The sequence below is a fragment of the Cupressus sempervirens genome, chromosome 3, assembly GCF_028749045.1.
Source record: "Cupressus sempervirens isolate cs-2001-9-10 chromosome 3, ASM2874904v1, whole genome shotgun sequence".
In the NCBI taxonomy this organism is placed as follows: Eukaryota; Viridiplantae; Streptophyta; class Pinopsida; order Cupressales; family Cupressaceae; genus Cupressus; species Cupressus sempervirens.
In genome coordinates, this window is record NC_143120.1 from 954655554 (window position 1) to 954679607 (window position 24054).

Below are 24054 nucleotides of genomic sequence, written 5' to 3' on the forward strand. Positions count from 1 at the left end.
CACTCTTAGCCTTATAGGGTTCCTATTTATCTCTCTAATCTCAGAGGATTGCTAATATTCCTTTATACCATCCCATTCAATTACACCAATGCATCTTCTACTTGCATTCACCAATGAGTAACTTCAACAAGCTCTCCAAACTCCCATTTTCACTAAAACTTGATCCTTCTACCTTCTACAAGGAATGTGGGATTCACCCTAGGGTTTCTAGACCTCACCTATGATCTTGGTCTCAAATTTGGTATTCTTCATTAATGATTTCATGCATTTAGACCAAATTGGCCTAATTAGCCCTAATTGAATTAGGCCTCTAGCCTAGGTTTTTTGGTCATACTACCAAATTCACCTTTAAAAGGTAGAAATATCTTTCATGATTTAGATACCTTTTTTGGAGAACTTAAAAAAAAAATTTGTTTCAAGTTCCCACCTTATCCATACACATTTTTCCTATATAGGTTCCTAAAAACAAGGGTTCTAGGCTTTCTTGTCAACATTCACTAGGGTCTATTGAAAACATTAGAAAATTTGATCATGAAAGATTGTACTTCCACATGGGGCTTCCTCACACAACCACTCTCCTTTTTCAAATTACAAATTGAACCACCTATTGCATTCAATCTACTCAAATCCTCTTGCTAACTCTGTGACCACCTAACCATGCATTAAAGGCTCGCCTAGGGCATCACATTAAAAATAGATCCTTCCTTTCCTACATATCTCCTTATTTATGTACACTACACAAAGGCTTCACTTCCATATCTCCAAGAACCATGCTACTCCCACTGTGGATTTTTATGTGGGAGTCATTCTTCTAATACTTGTCAAAATTGAACCAATGATTTGGAAAACTAGAAAATATTTTAAAACTATAAAAAAATATACTCTATTCAACTTGAAGTCTAAAAAAAACAAGGTATTTTAATCACATAAAATTGAATAATAAAAAAAAAACTTGAGTCTTTCAATCAATTAATACACTCTTCTAATTGAAAGGGAAAAAAAATTATAATTGGTAATTGTATGCCAAGGTCTTGCTTGCAAAAACTTTACTTCTTACAACTCTCAATGCTTGGAATAATTTTACTTTTCGGCTATATAAGTTTCCAAAGAGGTTTCAGTTAGTTGGAGTAACCACCAACCTATAATCCATGACATGGCTAAAACTTGCACAAATGTTGTCATGCAACATTACAAAGTTGACAACTTTTCCATCTTTGCAATTTTTGAGCCTTGAGAATTTTGAACTCTCCAAGTAGGTCCAATATGACATTGTTATTATTTCTGGGCATGATTTAGCCTCTATATCTAAAAGTTTCAAGTTTTGACCATAGAGACCTATGTTGAGCATTTTTGCAAGAAATTAACAACTTTTGCATTATTTAGTCAAATGATGAACCATGCCATCTAACCTATGAAAAACTATGGAAAAGCATCCCAGAGGACATATTAACATCACATCAAACTTTTGTCCCATTTCAAGGGTGTGAGACTCATCTGACTACTTAAATTACTAAACACAACCAACCAAACAAAGCAAAAACACCTAGAGTGGATTGAACTTAATCAAATATACCTAGTAAAAACTCACTTGACATTATAAGGTGCAAAAAAACTCAAGTGATTTAACTAGGGTTAGTACAAGCCAAAAAAAAAATCTAAGGATTTAGCCTAAGTGTTCATGCACCATACTCCCCAAGAACAAAGAAATTAATCCATCCTTGGATTGAGTAAGTGTAGATCTATGCCCAATTTTTTGAAATATACCTCCTTGATCTAAGATCCATCTTCATCATCCTCTCCATGCCACTTGAGAAGATGTTCTTTGTAGGTCTTTATCCTAGCCTTCTTGTAACTTCTTGAGTGAAGTACTTTTTCTAATCTCTTAGGTGGTGGAGGAGTCAAACTCAAGTCTTCTACTACTTGGGTGACTTCCTTAAGCATTTGATTAGTATCTAGAACTAGACCTTTATACATAATTAGGTCTACCACTTTGAACATAGGTGACAAACAAACATCCTCAAAAAGCTCTACCTTGTAGGCATTATTGCCATATTTGCCTAGTATCTTGCATGGTCACAACCTTCTCATATGAAGTTTGTGAGGGACTTTCTTCTATGACCTTTCCTTCTATAAATGGACCATCATAAGGTCCCCAACTTTGAACCATACTTCCCTCTTACTATTATCCACTTTATGCTTATGTTTCTCATTATTTCTAGTTAGAGTCTTTATCACTGTTTCATGGACCTCCCTCATGGAATGTGCAAAGTCTTTAGCATAACCACTTCTTTATCCACTATCCTTCAACTCTCTTAACTCAATCACTCCTCTAGGGTGTAATCCATAAATTATTTTAAAAGGGATTTTTCTAGTTGACCTATTGACTTTTTCATTCTACACATAGTTTTCTTGGCCAATGAGTTAGACCCAACCTTTACCATAATCCTTTATAAGACACTCGAGAAAATTTCCAAGGCTCCAATTCACCACCTTAGTTTTTCCATTTGTCTAAGGGTGATAGGTAGATCCAAAAGATAGATCAATTCCCAACCTTTTCTATAAGCTTTTGCAAAATTGACTAATGAATTTGGTGTCCCTACTTGAGACAATACTTAGAGGTAAACCATGGATTCACACCACTTCTTAAATAAAAATTGTGCAATTTGGAAAAAATCATGGATGGTATTACAAGGGATAATGTGTGTCATTTTGCTAAAGCTACCTTCCACCACATATATGTTATTAAATTCATGTTTAGTGCTTGGAAACCCTACAACAAAGTTCATGCTTAAGCATTCCCATGGTCTAGTAGGGTTTCATAGGAGCTAATAAAGGCATGCATTGGAGGATGTTTCCTTTTCTTTTTGTCACACCATACAACTCTCACCATTCTCTCTGATCTCTCTATTTATCCTGGGCCAAAAATATAACCTAGTAACTAACTATTGAGACTTGTTGACTCCAAAATGACCACTAACTGCTCCATTTTTCTTTTCTTGAATTAAATTATCTATCATTGATCCTTTAGTAGAAAAGTTGACTCCCTTTAAATGCTAAATCATTCTACAATGTATAGTCAGAAAAATGACCATGAAAATTATTTTTCAACACCTTGCATACCTTATAGATTAGGAAAAAAATCTTCATCATCAACATATAGGTCTTTGAAACTTTCAATGTCTATGCTTTGTATTTGAACAACTTGGACTATGAGGAGTCTTTTAATCAATGCATAAACTACCTTATTTAGCAACCCTTTCTTATGTTTGATGGTAAAGGTGTAAGCTTGTAGGTATTATAACCATTTCATATGCTTTCTTCTGAGCTTATCTTGGGAGAAATGAAACTATGATCTTGGTTGTCTGAATATACAACAAACTCTTTTTGGAGAAAATGATGCCTCCATTCAAGATACCTAGACTTTCTTTCTTTTTTTGGCTTGCATTGACCCTAGCCAAGTCAATTGAGTGTAGTTTGGACCTTGGAAGGTCAAGTGAATTTATACTAGGTGGATTTTCTTAAGTTTAATCTACTCTAAGTGCATTTTCTTAGTTTGGTTGCTTGTATTTAGTGGTTTAAGTAGTCAAGATAGGTTGATGAGTCTTAAACCCTAGAAATTGGAGAGAATTTAGGACTGGTGTTAATGTGTCCTCTAGGATGGTTTTGCATAGTTTTTTATAGGTTAGATGTCATGGTTCATCATTTGGCTAAATAATTCAAAAGTTGCAAACTTAGGTCTATATGGTCAGAAGTTGTAACTTGGTGATCTAGAGGCTAAATCATGCCTCCTTTGACTTCTTCTTTATTTTTTTTCTTGTACTAACCCTATCAAATTTAGTTGAGTGTGGTTTGAGCCTTAGAAGGTCAAGTGAGTTATTACTAGGTGGATTTGATGAAGTTCAATCCACTCTAGGTATTTTTACTTAGTTTGGTTGCTTATTTTTTCCAATTTACGTAGTCAAGCTATGGTGATGATTCTTACAACATAGAAATGGGAGAAAAGTTAGATTTGATGTTAATATGTCCTTGAGGATATTTTTCCCTAGCTTTTGTAGGTTTGATGTCATGGTTCATTATTTGGCTAAATAATGCAAAAGTTACATGACAATATTTGTGTAAGTCTTAGAAATGTCAAATATTAGAGGTTGGTGGTTACTCTAAAGTCCTTAAACCTATTTGAAAAATTATAAATCCATGAAATAAACCCATTCCAAAGGTTGGGAGTTGTAAGAATTTAATGTTTTGCAAATAAGACCACAGAAAATAGTTACTAGTTACAATGTTTTTCCTTTTTTATTACACAAGTACATTAATGGATTGAAAAACTCATTTTTCTTTTGGATTCTTCTACTTTTTGTTATAAATGTATTTTTTATTTTAGACTTCAAGTTTTTTAGAGTGCATTTGTTTATAGTTTTTAATTCTTTTGTAGTTTGACAAGTTCTAGAAGAATGGCTCAACCACAAAACACCACCATGGGATCATCATGGTTTTTGGGGATATAGAAGTGGATCCTTTATAAAGTGTATACAACAAAGGAGACGTTCAAAAAAGGAAAGGAAGTTAGTTTTTATGTGATTCCCTAGGAAAGCCTTTGATGGATGGCTAGCTGGTCACCAAGTTAGCAAGAGGATATGAGTAGATGGAATGCATGAGGTAGTTCAATTTGTGAGTTGAAGGAGGAGGAGGGTTATGTGAGGAATCCTCATGTGGTAGGTCAAGCTTCCATGGTTAAATTTTCTAAGGATTTCAATAGACCCTAGTGAATGCTAACAAGAAAGTCTAAAATCCTTATTTAGAGGGACCTATATAGGAAGGAGGTGTATGGATCAGTTGGGAACTTGAAACGAACAATATATTTAAGCTATCCAAAAAGGGTATCTAGATCATAAAATAGATTTCCATCTTGTTAAGTTAAATTTGGCAGTATGATTCAAAAGCCTTGTTTGGAAGCCTAATTGAATTAGGCCTAATTATGCCAATTTGGTCTAAATTGGTGAAATTATTATGGAAGAATAAGGATCTTAAAACCAAGATCATAGGTGAGGTCAAAAACTCCTACAATGAATCCGTAATTCCTTGTAGAAGGTGAAAGGATCCATTTTTTGTGAAAATGAGAGTTTAGAGGGCTTGTTGAAGTGACTCATTGGTGAATGCAAGTAGAAGACTCATTAGTGTAATTAGATGGTAAGGTGTAGACCATAGATTAGCAATCCTCTGAGATTAGAGTGAAAAAGGAGAACCATATTAGGCTAGGAGTGAAGCCTCATAGGTTCTTAATGAAGGTAAGTGCTAGTGGAAGGAATCTCATCACATCAGTTTGGTATCAGACCCTAGTTTTAGATTGGACTTGTGGATAGATGTTCCATGTTGCAGAATTAGTTGGTGAGACAACAATGGTGACTATTGCAAAGCTGGCCAAAGAAGTGGGTGAACAAAAGGAGAGAAATAAAATTCTTGAAGAAGTCCTAGAGGAAATGAAAACAAGATTAGAGGAAGTTGTTGAAGTAGCTAAGAAGAAAGACCAAGAAGGTGAAAGTAGTGGAAAAGGTAAGGTGAATATTGATGAGGAAGACCTCATCCTTAAACTAGACCCTTCATTGAATGAAAAACCATACCTAAAAGTCATCAATGAATTGGGTGGAAAATCCCTAGAAGTGATTCCCTTGTTTTGTGGGAAGATGGACATTGAACTTGTGATGGAATGAGTTGAGGTGATGGAAAACCACTTTGAGTGTGAAGATGTGATTGAATCACAAAAGTTTAAGGTGGCCAAGTCTAGACTAATAGGATCAACCCTAACCTAGTGGAAGTACCTCAAGGAAAGAGGGAAAAAATGGGTAAAAAACCCATTGAAAATTGGAAAGACACAATGAACAAGGCAAAGGATCAATACCTACCTAGAGATTATAAGATACAACTACAAAAGAAAAGGAAAAGTTTGAAGCAGAAATAGATGGATGTGGCAACTTACATTCAGGAGTTTCAGAAGGCTTTTTTGAGGTAAGGGCTTCAAGAGGAAGAGCCTTTAAAGTTGGCTAGGTTAGATGGTCTAAAGTTGAGCATCCAAGAGGAAATCAATTTGTGGACACCAAAAATATTTCACAAATATTTTCACTTGGCCCTAAAGTTGGAAGAGAGGAATAGGAAGAATAAAAACTCCAACTCCAAGAAAAGGGTAGAGGCAAAGATAGTAGGCATCCAAAAAGTTATGGTGGTAGAGCTTCAAATTCAAGGAACCAAAGTGAAAACAAGTTGATAGAGAAACAAGAAGGAAATTCAAATAGAGGTGGTTCCAGTAGGGGAAGGAGAGCTCTAATAGTGGAAAAAATATCCTAAGGATTTAGCCTAAGTGATTCTACACTGATGCCTCTAATCAATTATTTGCCACACAATTTTCAAATACTAGGGTTGATGTTATATTATATGTTTATATCCATTCTATACAATTTTGCATATATCATCATATATCTTTTACTTTCTTATTAGAAAATGTAATATTCTCAATTTATATGAATCTCTACTAAAGTATGATTTTTCATTTATATACTATTATTGGCTTCTTTCAATCACTTATGTATAATGGATGCATCTTACATTCAACGAAGAAGATCATTTTGGACTAGATCCTTTGTTAAGGTCACTATTATAGCTAATGATATAAAAACTCTAAAGTAAGTCTAGAAAAATATTGATAACATGGAAATGTAGCTCATGCAATGCTTTAATTTAATCATATGAAATAACAAGACACAATATGCCACACCATTCTGTGTAGGTGGAATTTTCAAGCAATAAGTATAACTTACTATTATTATTGATAATGAACATGAGTTTATTATTTCTTTGTATCTTAAATTACAAAATGAACTTTATTGATGGAATACTTTTCTTTCATCTATAAGTCCACATGAGGCAAACATTGTAATCATGGATACATAAAGAGATGTTAAATTATGTATGTTACTTTACATGCATGTCCATATCAAAGCTATATAAATAATGAAGAATACTTATTTTAAATGAAACATGTTTCCATATTAAGATTGACATACATGTCAAAAATATTCAAAACATAATGATGAAATTTGTATACTAATATCAAACTCCATTTTTCATTTTGACCTAAATTTGTAGAATAGTATTATACATTTATAGTACATCATTTGACACACCTAGTCATTTTACTTAAAAGAAATTGCTGGTGTGATATTCCTAGAAATATGCAACTTCTTGGTACTTGTTATTACTAATATAAGAGTTATATGCATGCTTCTAAATAAGATCGTGTGTGACTTTATTAGCATCAATGTTTTGTATTATATTTAATGAGCCAGCATCACAATGAGAGAGCTAAGAATCTGATCACATTCTTAGCTAATAAAATCACACAATCTTATCCTTAAATATGAATATAATATCATAGATTGTCGAAATCTATTATTACTAATATAAGAGTTGTTAAGGAAGTATCTTGTTAATGATAGGAAAATTTTACGTTTAGTTACAATGAATAATCATGGAAATTGAGAACAATTTTTTAGGACGCCAATGATTGGCATTGCACTAAAGTGTCATAGTTCAAAAATATTATTATTTTAGAAAGAAGAACAGTTACCCATTATACATATGCTCTAAAGCTATAGATCATATATTGTCTATAATTATATGGATAGAAACAATTAAGATAGAATATATAAGAGACCTGTGAACATTGCATGTAACAACAACAAACTCCCAAGGCTACTTGTTTGGTGATTAATAATTTAACCCGTTACTTAAGTAGTATTCATGAATGTAAATTCTGGTTGACAACAGGAAGTGTAGAAACGTGGAGGACGCCAATAATTGGCATTGCAATCAATGTGTGGTAGTTTAAAAATTATTTTATTTTAGAAGGAAGATTGGTTACCCATATACACATGCTCTAGAGGAATAGATCATATATTGCCTATACTTATATGCATAGAAACATTAAAAACGAAATATATAGGAGACCGATCAACATTGCATGTAAACTACTACTTAAGTAGTATTCATGAATGTAAATTCTTGTTGACGAGAGCAAGTGTAGAAAAGTGGAGGAGATTGATCGAAGGAAGAGTGGTGGGGGAGTACTACTAAGGGCTTTTGTATAAAGTAAACCACGGAGGGACTCTGGTGATTGTGTTTTCCCTCGTATGTCGTTATCACAACTCCTTTGTCATCTGCGTCCCGTTGCACCCTCTTCTTAACACAACACTGGTTATCAGAGCATTTGTAGTAATTCCTGCAAGAGGTAATAAACTTATTAAAGCGAGCACAACACATTTTTATATAATATTTAATATTAATATTTTAAATCATATTTAGGAATACTACGAATTTCATTGCTTCCTTGAATTTTTAAGCATCTCGATTATATGGAAAGAATTCTAATACAGGGTAATGTAGAAACAAGTCATAACGAGTATGGGTGGCCGAAAAACTAATAACATTTAACTGATCGATTCAGAAAAGAAAGCAGGAGACATTAATCACTTTTATTAAAATTATTGTAAATCAACAGTTCCGTTGACAATCCAGGAAGACAGATTTTTCAACAAGGTAAACAAAAATAATAGATTATTTCGGGTGTGAATAATTATACCCAATCTCATGTTAAAAACAACAATCATAATTGCTACAAATTGCTTAAAAAAATTAATGTTCTTTATTTTACTGGTCTTGAGAATGAGCAAGACACGTTAATTACGTTGGCTAAGATGATAAAGTGTTTAAGAAGACATAAATATTTCTCAAAATTGTTTGCATCAATTATTGGAACACAGTCTACTATGATAGAGATTTCAATAAGCAGAAAGAAACATAAGAAGTACCCTTACACTATGTGACAGGTTAACAATGATAATCAACTAACAATTGCAAAAGAACTAATTGCTATTGAGAGTAAGCTGGGCACCTGGGATTAGGGCTGTTTTTTACTGTTTTCCTGCCATACTTGCGCCACTTATACCCATCTTCAAGGACGTCTGATTCAGACCTCGTCTTAAATGTATACCTCTCTTCTCTTTCACACTTCCTCTTCCTCTTCTTCCCCTTGCTTCTGTTTCATTGTATCAAATGAGAATAGCAAACATATCTTGAAATCAATAAAATGAAAAATATCTACCAATACTTTTACAATCGCTTACGAGTTTTCCTCCACAGCAGATTTGCTTGAATGTAAAGATGCAATTTGAGAAGGTGTTGTTTTGTGAAGATGGGATTTCAGAAAGCTTGATCGCTCCGTGTCGCCCGACTCATTATCGCTAAATGAAAGAAAATCGGATGCTTCAAATGAATCTAACTCCAGATCGAGCGTGTGCGCTTTTGCTGCTTGAAAGTACGTTTCCCGCTTCATAGTCGGAGACATAGTAAAATAGCTTTACTTTTCTCCACATACAATCTTTCCAAGCTTAACTTGTTTTACAAGAACGGGTGAAGGAAAACATGAACATATAAATATCAATGGATGAGGAAAAGAATGCGAAGGAGGCATTTTCCAAAAGGGCTTGACTCAGAAAAGATGCGATAGAGTCGGAGGAACGTGTGCTTCACGAACGGAGGAGATTTCGTCGCAAATGTGAGGAAAATTCAGCGAAGTCAGTCGTAATAGTACTTTGGGCATTTGTGTGGAAGAGATCACATGATATTTGTCGTGATAGAGTCTTGCGTAAAGTGCGCCACTCTAAAGTTTCCACACAAGTCATGTCTTATCGGACTTTTCGCCTTCGTTTTGAACACGTCGAATGTGGGGTTATATTTAAATATTTTCTGAATGAAAATGATTGTCACCTAGCACCATTTATTTCGGCCAATAGATGTCCACCTCATTTCGTCCTAAAAAGGGCAGGAGTCGTTCTATGTTTGACTGATTCTTTAACATTTTATCTAGATTCTCAAAATATCTTTAGATTATTTTTTTCCCGTGTTTTGAGCTTACCTAAAGATTCTAATTAAATATGAGTTCAAAACTTTAGAGATAAAATTTCTTCTTAGGATCAATTATATCCTAAACAAATTATTATATTGATTTGATTCTTCTGTCATTCTTTTTATTTCTTTTTAGTATCAAGATGAAAATAAGATATATCATCCCCCCAACACTCAAGAAGAAACCTTGAAAGCTTTGGAAGAATCTTAAAAGAGCTCCTCATCCATGGAGACTGAATGGACCATGCAAAAAGCTTCCTAGTTATGCAATCCCCTCCCCTCAAGATCCACAATGTACTCTCCTTCCTCAGTCATTGATTTATGTTATCATGGTGACCCTCAAGTGTCTTAGGAACACTCTCTAGGAATTGTCCCTAAAAATGGGAGTGACTCTATGCACTTAGAAGTATTTACCCTTTAGTCCATGAAGCATTGTTTATGTTACAATAGGTTGAAAGGTTTGGCAAGATGAATTCTATTCCAAATGAATATTTCCTATAGGAAAATTGACATATTGGAAGACATTATTGAACCAAAGAAAAAATATCTTCAATAGAATTTTGGATGCAAGGATGAAGTGTGGTGCGATGTGGGATAGGAGGTTGGTGATAAATTGCACAATTGGGAGCAACTTGAAGAGAAAATAGTGGGTCTTCAAAATAATATTCCCTCAAAGGAAGACAAGAATGAAACGTTAAAGATTTTTTTAGCTATGAAAAATTATTAGGAACATCTTGAGGATCAAATTAAAATTTTGATTTATCAAAATAACTCTATTTAATAAAATAAGTGGAGGCCAAGATTGGTGGTTTGAAGCTTCATCTTGAAGAAATATGAGCAAAGCAAAAGCACAATAAGGAGAACTCAAGAAAACTAGATGGTAATCAGGTGGCCTCCATTGGGAAGACTAAGACAATACATGTCTGTTAGCATGAATGCTAATGCTATTCCTTTGTGAGACTATACTAAGAATTACCCGAGCATGTGGAGATTGTTCACATGATTAGCATGTATCATTTATTACTATTTTTGTCATTGATGACAACATACTATTGTTTCTGTAAAGACTGGGAGAGTAGCATATAGAGATCGACGTTGTATAGAAAGAGGTTTGATGTTGAGGTCAATCATGGTTGAAAACTTGTTCTACACTATGTTCTGATGACAAGTGTGCATCAAGAAAGTCAAAGTTATTTAGAAGATATGCTTAATTTACAAAAAATAGTATACAGATATAGTATCTATGAAGTGTATTCTAATGGTTGGACTATATCTCCTAACATAGATAGAATCTTGATATGTGAAGTTGTACACTGAGAGTAGCCAGACTAATAGTTATATCACCAATTGCACAAGTCCTAGAGTCATACATGTGAGAATTTGTAAAGATTGTGAGGTGACAGTGCTATGTAGCTGTGAAATAATTAATTATCTTAATGTGGTCCTCTTATAATTAATTAAGAAAGCCTTAAGGTCTACTTAAGGAATTGCTTTGAGGACTTGGTATAAAGGAAAGTATTTTCCTTGATTCTAAGATGAAAAAGAAAAAAATGTAATTGTAGTGAGAACAAGAGAAGAATGTTTGGAAAATGTAAGTGAGCAATCAAAGGGATTATTGGATGTGAAGTCGATGATTTAGTATCAAGATTAGAAGAAGAGGAGTAGTCCATTTGACATGACAAAGGAAGAGGCAATACAAGTTGTTGGCTCCTTGATTTGATAGAATTTCAATAACATATTAAAAGAAAAAAAATCTAGGAGTTAGCTAAAACCAATAATAAGTACTCTTAAATTATTTTAATAGGACCATCTGGCAAGACCTTGCAATTTATTCTCAACTTTGAACTATGCAAAATTCAGGCTAGTTTACTTAGGGATTCATTTTCTCTATCCAACCCTCAAGTCTTAATATGAATTTTGACATGATAAATAATTTTCCATCGATTCTTATAATTCTAGGATTGTAAAAAGGATGATAAATATCTAATATGTCAAAACCCGAAACTCCATGAATCAATCACTAGCTCACTTTCAGATCTTCAACAATGAAATTTTAAAAGACTTATTTATAAATGAATACAGGATATAGATTTTCCAAGCTATATCAAAATTTGTGATGACCAAGGCCATATCTATTGGGATGTTGTCTCTCACAAATTGGACATTTACTATATATATATATATATATATCTCAAAAATTTGTGGAAAGAAATCGATACTCAATTTGAAATCTCATTCTTATCATAATATTTTTATGATAAGTAGAGATTTTCTCAACCCACATTAAGCATTTACATAATCCATTGGATTATAAGAAAATATATAAACCAAACTATAATCTAGAAAAGAATTATAACTGAGATTCAATAAAATTTGCTACCAAATCTCATAAAATCAAAAGCAAGAAGGAAGAGACAAGATTGATATTGAATAACCATTCTATTAATATTTGTGTATTATCTATTGGAATTCTTTAGAATTACATAGACGGGGGGCGAATCAGCTATCCAAAGTCCAAATGTACAAATGAAATTTTTCATAGCTTAGTGAACCCATATCCATAAAACATATTCATCATGCATCCATCCATTAGATTATACAATCACTTAAACTTGTAGGTTGCTATCAAATCAACTTTGCAGAAATATAAGCATGAAACATAATAGATTCAATAACACATTTGACACAATGATTTTACATGGAAACACAATTTGGGAAAACCACCAGTAACATGCTAAACATTCTCACTCTTCTAAAGTGATGCCCTGCAAAAGGCCAACAATGTAAAAGATTACAATACACATTGTTAAATTTGACCTAGTTAGAGGATTTCAATCACCATGTTAGGAGTGAGCTTTTTTATAGGAGCTTAGATCATTCACTTGGAATGTCACCTAGTTGAAGGATTTACAAATTATTTTTAGGTCAACCTTAAACCAAAGGATTTACCCTAGATTGGTACAATAACTAGAAAGTAAAAATAAGGCTTGATCTAATAACAACTTACAACTCACTTGAAAATTATAGATCTTTGTTTCAGTCCTCCGTTCAATTTGGCTTTCACACACTTTAGCTCTGATATCCTATTCACCCTTCAAGCATTCATAATCTTGAGTCTTATTACTTTTCTTGCCAATAGCAATCTCTAGTATTCGGTCACTGAATGAAGCAATACCTTAGACATATTCTCTAACTTAGGTTCTCCAACATTTTTTCAATCTTGCTTCTAACAAGCCATCTCTATAAATAGAAAATGAAGATATTTTTTTGTTCATCCTCTATCATCCATTTTAGGGTTAGGTAAGATTAGGTATGATTTCATGAATCTACCTATCTTTTCACTTTACTCCATTCTACATGCTTCTCATTCAATCCTCTTTGAATTCATGTCAAAATGGTTTACCATGAATTCTATGCCACCAATTCATCATACTTATCTTCTACATGTTAGGATAAACCACAGACAGAAATAAAAACTACATGCAAATATAACCAATAAAAAAAAATAATAGAACACACAGAAATGAACACAAGGCACCAAGATTTAATGTGGTTCACCCAATCCCTGGGCTACGTCCACCAAACATCAAGTCTGATCTTATTACAATCCAGTGATTACAACCTGATTACAATCCGTAATCCCTTACAGCTCAATACCGCCGCAAGAACCAATTTTGTATCACCACATATGAAAATACCCAACCCTAAGCCCTTTTTATACAAGTATTAAACCACTTTAGGGTTATAACATGTCGGCCATATGTCGGCCATAATATGAAGTATGTACAGTACTTTCCTGATCAGTCACCACAATCTAACACTACAGGCTTCACAAAATTAAAGAAAACAAAATATTCAGCTTAGATTCATCAAATACATGATCTAACATCAATACTAGAACTCAACATAAATATGTTGTCACTCCGCTTCCCTATTGTTCTTCAACTCGTTACCCACTAGATAACTTGGCAAACACTAAAGTTTACTAGTGCTCAACATTAACTAAACTTTACTAAGCTTATACTATATCACTAGGCATACACTAAATTTTGAGTTTTCTCGGCTCCGTCTAATTTTCTTCTTGGCTTGCACTAACTTCTCTTGGAACCTATTATTCACTTAGTCAAGCTTGGAAGACTCAATTCTTCTTACTTATTCTTCTAGACTTTGATAGTGTATCCAACCTTTGCAACCTTAAGTAGATAATCAATGCACTATATCATCACTATCTTTACTGATCTTTGTACTCCTTTTTCATACCATAACTCAACCTTTTCTATAGGTGCTTTTGTTATCTCATTTGATCAAAACCTCCTTATCAATCAAACACATGATAGTACTCAAATCAACTAAGCAATTGTCTTACCAACAAGTAGCAAGTTTGACATCAATGACAAAACAATGATTGAAACACATTGTCATGCTTTTATAAATTTGTTTTCAGAAATGTCCCTCTTTGGATTTGATGGCAACTAGTACAACTAGTACAAACAACAAGAATACCATAAAGAAAATAATTCCTTGTATTGAAATCTCTCCCTCTATCAGCATCTTCCATCTTTTGTATTGGTTTCAAAATTATGTTCTGATCAATAGACAATCAACTCATCCTTATGACTCCCTCTTGATCACTTCATTTTTAGGTATCTATCTCTATCCTTATATCTCTCTCAACATTATCTCCCTCTCACTAGATAGATATATGTCTTTTAACCATCAAGTACACTATCTCCCTCTAAGTATATATTTCATGTTTCTTCCTCTCTTCCTTTCTTTCTTTCCTTCCTTTCTTTCTTCTACTATATTTCTCTCATTTATTTCTTTTATATTTCTCCCTCTTTTATTTCTATTTCTCCTTCTTTCAAAACAATTCCAAACAATTGTCATTTCAACATGTAGATATGAACATTGTCAGTTTCTCCCTCTATCACCTATCTTGTGACTAGTCTATAGCTCTAGCTCTTTAAATACTTTAGAAAGTTCCTAAAGTAAGATCCATTGTATCAATGTGTAACATATGCCAATCATCTCAGTTGATGTAGGGCACTTCTTAAATAGCTTTAGATAGGGGTATCACCCCTAGTTTACCTCTTAGATACTCATTATCATCCTTAGGTAATGCTTTTGTGAAGATATCAACTATTTTCTCTTTTGCATTCACATATTCCATATTCACCTCTTTATCTTGAACTAGCTCTCTCACGTAATGATACTTGATTGCAATGTTCTTAGTCTTTGTATGCATCAAAAGGGTCTTTGATACATTTATAAAACTTGTATTACTACAATAAAGTATCACGGGTTCAATGATTTCCTCCTTCATACCTTTGAGTAGCCATTTGATCCATATAATGTTTGTACAATTTACTATAAAAACAACATGATGAGCTTCAGGAGTAGATTGAGATGTACAATTTTGTTTCTTGCTAGTCCATGTAACCAGCATTTTTTCTTGGAAAAATGCTCTTCCACATGTGCTCTTTCTATCATCAATATTTCTAACCCAATCAACATAAGTGTAGGCTCTCAACTCAAACTTCTCATTTTTCTTGTCATATAGACCATAGTCTTCTATACCTTTTAGATATCTCATTATTCTCTTAATAGCCATCAAATTATTCTCCCTAGTATTAATAGACAATCATGCAACTATCCCAATAGATAATGCTATATCAGGTCTACAATGTACTACATATTGAAATTTTCCAATCAAAGACCTGTACAATGTTTGATTCACCTCAGTTGAATTATCATTCTTTGACAATTTGTGTCCTATCACCATAGGTGTGCTTACTATCTTGGAATCTTCCAATACAATAGTTTTCAGTAGCTCCTTTACATATTTTGACTGAATGATGTTTCTACCATTTTTCATCTGATGTACTTGCAAATCAATAAGGAACTTGATCTCTCCAAACATAGACATCTCAAATTTTCTCTTCATTTCATTTGCAAAATCTACGCATAAAATATCCCAACCTCCAAATATGATATCATCAACAAATATTTTAGATTGTAAAATACATTTTCCTTTCTTTGTCTTTAAGTATAGATTGTTGTTATCATCAGTCCTCTCAAATCCAATCTTTGCAAGAGAATTGTGGAGCCTTTCGTACATGTTTTTGGTGCTTTCTTGAAACCATATAAAGATTTGTGTAGTTTACATACCATGCTTTTGTCGGTAGCATAAAAAATCCTTTTAGTTCTTCTATATAAACCTCTTCTTCCAATATGTCATTCAAAAATGCATATTTAACATCCATTTGATAGAATTTGAAACCTTTGTTTGTAGAGTAAGAAAGTAGAGTTTTTACTCCTTCCAATATTTCATTACGAGCGAATGTTTCTCCATAGTCTATCCCTTCTTCTTGTATATACCCATTGCAAAATAATCTTTCTTTATTCCTTGCGTATTCACCATTTTCATCTAACTTGTTTCTGTATAACCACTATTACAAGCTACAGTTGTCATTACACCAAAAGATCAACCTATTAATGCTTGATACAACCAATAGAATTATAGAACACATGAGGTGGTTAAGTCATGTCATGAATCTTGAAGGGGAACATTTTCTATTAGTCTGAAAATCCCCCCCTTAGCATTACCCACTAAGATCCAAAATTGTGACGAGGTTTTGATACCACTTGTTACAAGCTAGAGTTGTCATTGCACCAAAAGATCAACTTGTTAATGCTTGATACAGCCACTAGACTTATAGAACACAAGAGGCAGTTAAGCCATGTCATGAATCTTGAAGTGGAACATTTTTGGTTAGTCCAACACCCACTTAGTTCCAATAACATTTTTATCTTTTGGTCTACAAACTAAAGTCCATGTCTTATTCTTTTCAATCTACTCAATCTCTTCTTTCATGGCATTACTCCATTCCACATCTTCTAAGACATCTTTTATTGACTTATGTTAATGCATGCTAAGAAAACATGCAGGATTTCTCAACTTATTTATTATCATAGGTCTTAATTTTTATCTCCAATAATTTGTGTAGTAGAATGATGTCTTTTGACATTCTTTGACAATCTTGGTTTTGCTTTGTTTTCCTCATTTAGTCTATCAACTTTTGAGTCATTATTTATTTCTCTATCAAGTAATTTAACATCTCTTTCATGTACACTAATCTTAGAACTAGAATGTGCCTCAACTTCATTCTATAACATGGCACCTCATTATAGCTCGGTTCTTGAATGAAAATCAATATTCATAATGCGTGACTTGACAATCACTGGCACTTATTGTTGATTTGCAACTTGATTTACAACTTCTTCATCAAGAGACATGCCTTTATAAAAGTATAAAAATGATTAATATTCCTCTTGTTCCTTCATAGGTTCAGCCTCATGTACTTTTGTATATTCATGAAATTTCACATTTGCACTTTCCACAACTTTATTAGTGTTAGTATTTAAACACTTATAAGCTTTACTTCTTGTGGAATAGTAGAGAAATATACCTTCTTCACTTTTTGCATCTAATTTTTCATTTCTAAAATCTTTGAGAATATAAAACCTGCTTCCAAATACCTTAAAATATTTTAAATTGGGTGAGTATCCATACCATAGTTCAAAAGGTGTTGAAAAAGTACCTTTCTAGAATTGCATGTAGTCCAAGGTAAAGATAGTTGTGCTGATAACTTCTCTCTGGTATTTCAAAGCAACATTTTTCTCTATTAGGAGTGTCCTAGTATAGTCTATTACATATTTGTTCTTCCTTTCAACAATTCTATTTTTTGGAGGAGTTCTAGGAGAAGATGTTTGTCGTTTGATTCCTTTATCATTACAAAACATCTCAAACTCATTTGATGTAAATTCTCCTCCTCTGTCAGATCTCAAACATTTAAAACTTTTACCTTCTTCCTTGTCAAGTCTTGCTAAGTAGCACTTAAACATTTGTAAAACATCATATTTCTATTTGAGAAGCATAACTATCATCATCCTATATTAATCATCAATAGATAGCATAATGTACTTATCACCTTTGTATATTTTCACATCAATTGGTCCACACAAGTCAGTATGAACAATCTCAAAAATTTCTTTAAAGTTATGAGTCTTACTCTTAAAAATAGATTTTTTTATTTTTCCTAACTTACATTGTTTGCAAATTATATTGTCATGTTTCTTCAACTTAGGAAAACCTAGGACTCTTCCAACATTACTTATAATAACCAAGTTATTAAAATTAACATGACATAACCTCTTCTGCCATAACCACACATCATCAAATTCTACAACTAGATAAGTAGCATCATTCATATCAAGATAGAATAGATTACCTCTTTTTTGGTCACCTTTTCCCATTAGTTTTGAATCAACATCATATATCTTCACAATCTCATTCTTAAACTCAACCTTATAACTTGAACTATTCAGTTGTGACACACTCAAAAAATTATAGTTAAGTCCTTCAACCTAATAAGTATTATCACATAACATATTTTTAGTGAGTTTGATAGAACCTTTTCCTTTTATCAAATAGGGTGTGTCATTAGCAAATGTTACACTATTTCCATCATAGTAATTCAAGTTAATAAACTTAATTTTATCTCTAGTCATGCAATGTGAACACCCACTATCAATAGTCCATCAATCATTTTTGTTCACACAAGACACTAGTACACTTGACTCATCCTCATTAGAACCATCATTCATTGCAACATACACCACTTTGTCATCATGATCATTAGATCCATCTTTGGTTTCCTCTTCTATAATGTAGCAAGATTTCTTACCTTTTTCTTTGTAATCATTTCTATCCTCATCTCTTCTACTTTTGTACTTGTCTCCATCTCTATATTTCTTCTTCCTTGGACATGTAGCAGCAATACAACCAACCTCATTGCAATTAAAACACGTGATAGGTAACTTACCTTTGAATTTTCTTTTACCTCTATGAAATCTCCTTGCTAGTAGTGCTTCAAGTTGTTCTACATCCTCCGCATCTATATCATTGTCACTGGAAACATAATTTTCCTTTTTTCTTCTTCTAATTAGGTTCCTTAAATGAAATCTTATCTTTGAAAGAAAATTCAACATTTTCATAGTTGAAGTCATCAAAATTATATATCTCAAAAGAAGTGAAGCCTACCTACCATACCTTCAAGAGCTAGATTAGAACTTGATATACATCTTAGTTATATTGTATTGCAAAAACTCTAATAGCATACATGAGTAGAAATGTTATAAAAAATTTCCTAAATAGTCTCATCATCTATCTTACAAGTAGATCCTCTTATAACATTAACAATGTCCTTTATCCTACAATAGTATTGAGCAACACTTTGACCTTCTTGCATTCTCATATCATCAAACTTACCTCTAAGACTTCCAGATTTGGCTCTCAAAACATGATGCAGGGGAGTCCACTTAATATCATAACTCATAATAGAAACAATGAAATAATAACAAATGAGAGAAAAAAAATGGACTTCTTATTATCACCACAAATGTAAAATTATAGAATTCTTAATTACAATATGATAACCCAAATGGGCACCTTCATTACAGTAATCTACAAGATAGTGTTGTGAACTATCACCCAGAGCTGTCCTAGACAATGTTTAGGCCTTTCTTAAATAGGCAATTTTATGCCACCCAGGAAGGTTCTGGATGCTAAAACTTAATACCTAGGATCGATAGACTTTAACAAAACATATAGAGTCGGCCAAATACATCTTTAACAATTATTTTAGAAGTTATGGGTACCCCAAATTTGGAAGGCCATAACTCATGAACCGTTGCTCTAATTGGCTATTATAACCACTTTTTCAAAAATGCTAGCTCTGATCTATAGGCTTGAAATCATGTTGTTTCCCTTTCGTCAAGCTTTTGGACCTCATATGGGCACTCTAAGGCCTCCAACAGTGAGCCTAAAGATTTTTTTGTAAATTGTTCCACCAAAAATTTGCAATAACTTCTCCAATACTTAAGCTAGAGAAATGAGATTTTTATGGTAGGCTTATATATCTAAAATGAACCTTCCCATAGAAAATGAGAACATTTTGAGCTCATATAAAAAACTTACTAAAAATAGTAAATTCTCGTAAATAGTAACCACCCTGTCTACTAGTCCTTATTAAACTAGAAATGACAAAAAATAAAATATTTTTGGGTGATGCAAGATTTGCCTTACACCTAGGATGCTCTTGCATTAGACACCCAGGATAATTTGAGAAGTGACCCTGTCACATCTTAGGTATTCAGAGGAAAACCAAGATGGTTAATCTCCTCCTTTGCTATCTATGATGAATCCTAAATTGGTCTCCCTTTTCATTTGACCAGATATTCCTCATAAGTTCTATTTCTAGTACTTTTTTTGACATGATTGTCTAGTATCTCCTCAATCTTCTTTGTAGCCGAAATAGCTACTAGAATGCTCCACTGCACTTCTGCAACTTCATCTCCATCACCTCCTTCATAATACTCTATCAAATTTAAAATGTTATATACTGGTGAAACATTCAATTCAACATACAACTCTACTTCATACGCATTGCCAAAATCATGCCTCTTCACTATCTTGCATGGTCCAAACTTCTTCATCTTCAACTTATTATATGTACCCATTAGAAAATGCTTCTTTCTTAAATGAACCATGATTTCATCTCCAATCTAAAATTCCTTATATCTCCTTTTCACATTTTCCTTAGCCTTATTCTATGTAGTCATATTTATGATATCCTTCCTCGCCTCCTCATGAATGTTCTTCAAATGTTCAACAAAATCTTCTGCTTTAGCACTACTTATCTCTCTTTTATCCAACTGCCTTAGTTCAGAAGCATTTTTGGGACTACTCCCATATACAATCTAGAATGGTGATTTACTAGTACTCCTATTGATAGAATTATTATATCCAAATTTTGCTTATGGTAAAATCATATCCCATCCTTTTGGTTTATCTCCAACCAAGCATCTTAGCAAGTTTCCCAAACTGTAATTCACAGCTTCTCTCTATCCATCAGTTTGTGGATGATGTGATAAACTAAACTTCAAATTTTTCTTCAACTTCTTCCATAATGTATGCTAGAAATACCCAACAAATTTGGTATCGCAATCTAAAACTATACTCATTAGCAGACCATGTAATCTCACCACTTCTCTAAAAAACAACTCTGCTACATGAACAACATCACTAGTCTTCTTCTAAGGAATAAAATGTGCCATATTTTAAAACTTGTCAACCACCACAAAAATAGAATCATACCCACACTGTGTCCTCAGTAATCCAAGAAAAAAATCCATGTTGATATCCTCCCATAGTTTCTTTGGTACAGGTAGTGGCTGATATAATCATTTATTCTGCTTCACTCCTTTTGCCATCTAACATACTCTAAAACTTTGTACAAACTTCATCACATCTTTTTGTAACTGTGCCTAGTAATAATTTTTAGCAACTGAAGTTATAGTTTCATCTTTGTCAAAATGTCTAGCCTATCTTCCACTATGTTTCTCCTTGATGAGGTTCTCTCTCATTAAACTTTTGGGAATGCACAACTGACTTCCTTTGAACAACATACTATCTTGGATCATAAAATCCAACAACTTTTTCGTATCAAGTGTAATAGGTTTTGTACACACCTTCCATGCTTCACCAAAATTAGGATCATCTGGACACAAAGTATTGAATTCCTTGAACCCAACCACCTCTATCTGCATTCTTGTCAGCAAAAGTTGTCTTCTACTAAGAGCATCTACAACTTTGTTAGACTTCTCACTCTTGTGTTTCAAAACAAATGTATAACTCTGCAAAAACTCAACCCACTTTAAATGACTTTGGTTCAATTTTCCTTGACTATTCAAATATTGTAAAGTTTGATGACCAGTATACAAAAAAACTCCTTAGGAACATGATAGTGTCTCCACTTCTTCAATGCTTGAACAATAGCATAAAATTATTGATCATAAACATAATTTTATTTTATATCATTCAACTTCTCACTGAAATAAGCAATAGGTCTACCTTCTTGACTCAAAACAACTCTTATTGCAGTACCACTAGCATCATAGTCTCCGTGAAACACCTTGTTAAAATTAGGAAGTGCTAAATTAGGTTGCTCAGTAACCTTCTGTTTCAATAGATTAAAACTCTTACCTACTCCTATAATCCACTTAAATTATTTCCTATCCCCTCTCATTGTTTTAGTCAAGGGTCCACAAATACTGCTAAAACTTCTTATGAACTTTCTGTAAAATGTAGCTAGTCCATGAAAAGATCTTACCTCTGTTGCACTCCTTGGAGTAGGCCATTCGAGGATAGCCTTCACTTTCTCTGGGTCCATTTTTAGACCTTCTCCTAAAACTACAAATCCTAGATACACCAACTCCTTCTTTACAAAACTACACTTCTTCAGGTTTATCAACAACTTTTCTTTGCTTAACTTATCAAACACCTTGTGAATATGAATCAAATGCTCCTCCAATGTCTTACTAAAGATCAATATATCATCTAGGTAAACAATGAAAAACTTACCCAGAAACTCCTTTAGTACCTCATTCATGAGCCTCATGAAAGTGCTTCATGCATTGGTTAGCCCAAAAGGCATGACTAACCACTCATACAGTCCTTCCCTTGTCTTGAAAGAAATCCTCCACTAATCACCTTCTTTGATACGAATTTGATGGTATCCACTCTTTAGATCAATCTTTGTGAAATACCAAGCTCTTCTTAAACCATCCATAATATCATCCATCCTCAAAAAAGGAAACCTATACATGATGGTGATCTTGTTGATAGCATGAGAATTTGTGCACATCCTCCATTTTCCATTCTCCTTTGGTGCTAATATTGTTGGTACAACACATGGACTCAAACTCTCTTGAATCAACCCCTTCTGCAACAACTCATGAACTTTCCTATTCACCTCTTCACTTTTTGTTGGTGTCATTCTATGCGCTACCTTGTTTGGAAAACTAGCTCCTAGAACTAAATCCACCTGGTGACTAATCTTCTTCATTAGGGGCAATCCATTACGTACATTATCTGATACAATATCATAAAACTCTTCCAATATATCTGCAACTTTTGTAGGTACGTCCTCTACTTCTTCTTTACTATCTTTCAAAATTATAGAAAAACACATATGCTCATGTTTCATACCTTTAAGAAACTCTTTTCCATCAACAAAACATATTCTGGTAGCACTACATAACTTTTCTTTTATGTCCTTCAGTGGCTTCAACTTATGTTTCACTCCATCCTTAGTTAGAGTGTAGGTATTTGCTTGCCCATCATACAACATGCCTATCAAACTGCTATGGCCTACCCAACAACATATGACATATGTCCATATTTATGATATCACATAGTACCTCATCCTAGTAACTTCCAATTTTGAACTTCATTGAGCACTACTCATTGATGATAACTTTGTCGTCATCTTGTACCCAAGCAATATAGTTTGGACATGGGTCTTTCTATCTCTTCAGCTTCAACTTGGTGACCATTATTTCTAACACCAAATTATTAGTACTTCCACCATCAATGATCACATCACAACACTTCTATTCACATCTACATCTTGTGTGAAACAAACTCCTCCTCTGATCAAGTTCATTCTCACCACTTAGCAAGAGTCTTCTATTAACTAGGACTTCTCCTCTTTTAGCATCTTAAGAATGCAAGGATTTGACATCTTCATCAACATGTGCAACTCTCTCCTAACCTTCTATTCTTTGATCTATCATTCCTTGGTGTTGGGAACATTCAAATGCTCTATACCCTTCTTCTCTACAATGGAAACATTTTCCATGGAAGCCTCCTCTTCCAAATCCTTGTCCTCTGCCTCTTCCTCTCTATTGTTCTGATCATGGAAATGATTGAAATTTTTTCCCCTCTAGTTCTAATTGCTACTTCTAGCCTTATCCTTGTTCTTTTGATCATCATTATGACCACCATAAGATCATCCACTAGATCTTCCATCACAACCTCTTCCACTGTTCTTATTATCAAACTTATTGCTCAGTTTCTCCTCAACTCTTAAGGGAAACTAGTATGCCTCCTTAATACTACTCATTCGAACCAAACTTAGCTCATCTTGAATGATTAGCTTTAACCCATTAGGATAACATGTGACTTTCTCCTTATCA

At 33.4% G+C, this 24054-nt stretch overlaps 1 protein-coding gene across 1 annotated transcript; it reads right to left on the reverse strand.

The window, feature by feature from the left end:
- Nucleotides 1–7868: 7868 nt before the first annotated feature.
- On the reverse strand, nt 7869–9464 carry LOC149569904 (putative WRKY transcription factor 75). Its single transcript, XM_089817823.1, has 3 exons — nt 9174–9464; nt 8942–9085; nt 7869–8269 (listed from the first exon to the last, which is right to left on the reverse strand). The coding sequence occupies exons 1-3, from the start codon at nt 9392–9394 to the stop codon at nt 8026–8028; spliced, it is 609 nt and encodes a 202-aa protein (XP_089673949.1). The 5' UTR covers nt 9395–9464; the 3' UTR covers nt 7869–8025.
- Between the last annotated feature and the right edge of the window lie 14590 nt (nt 9465–24054).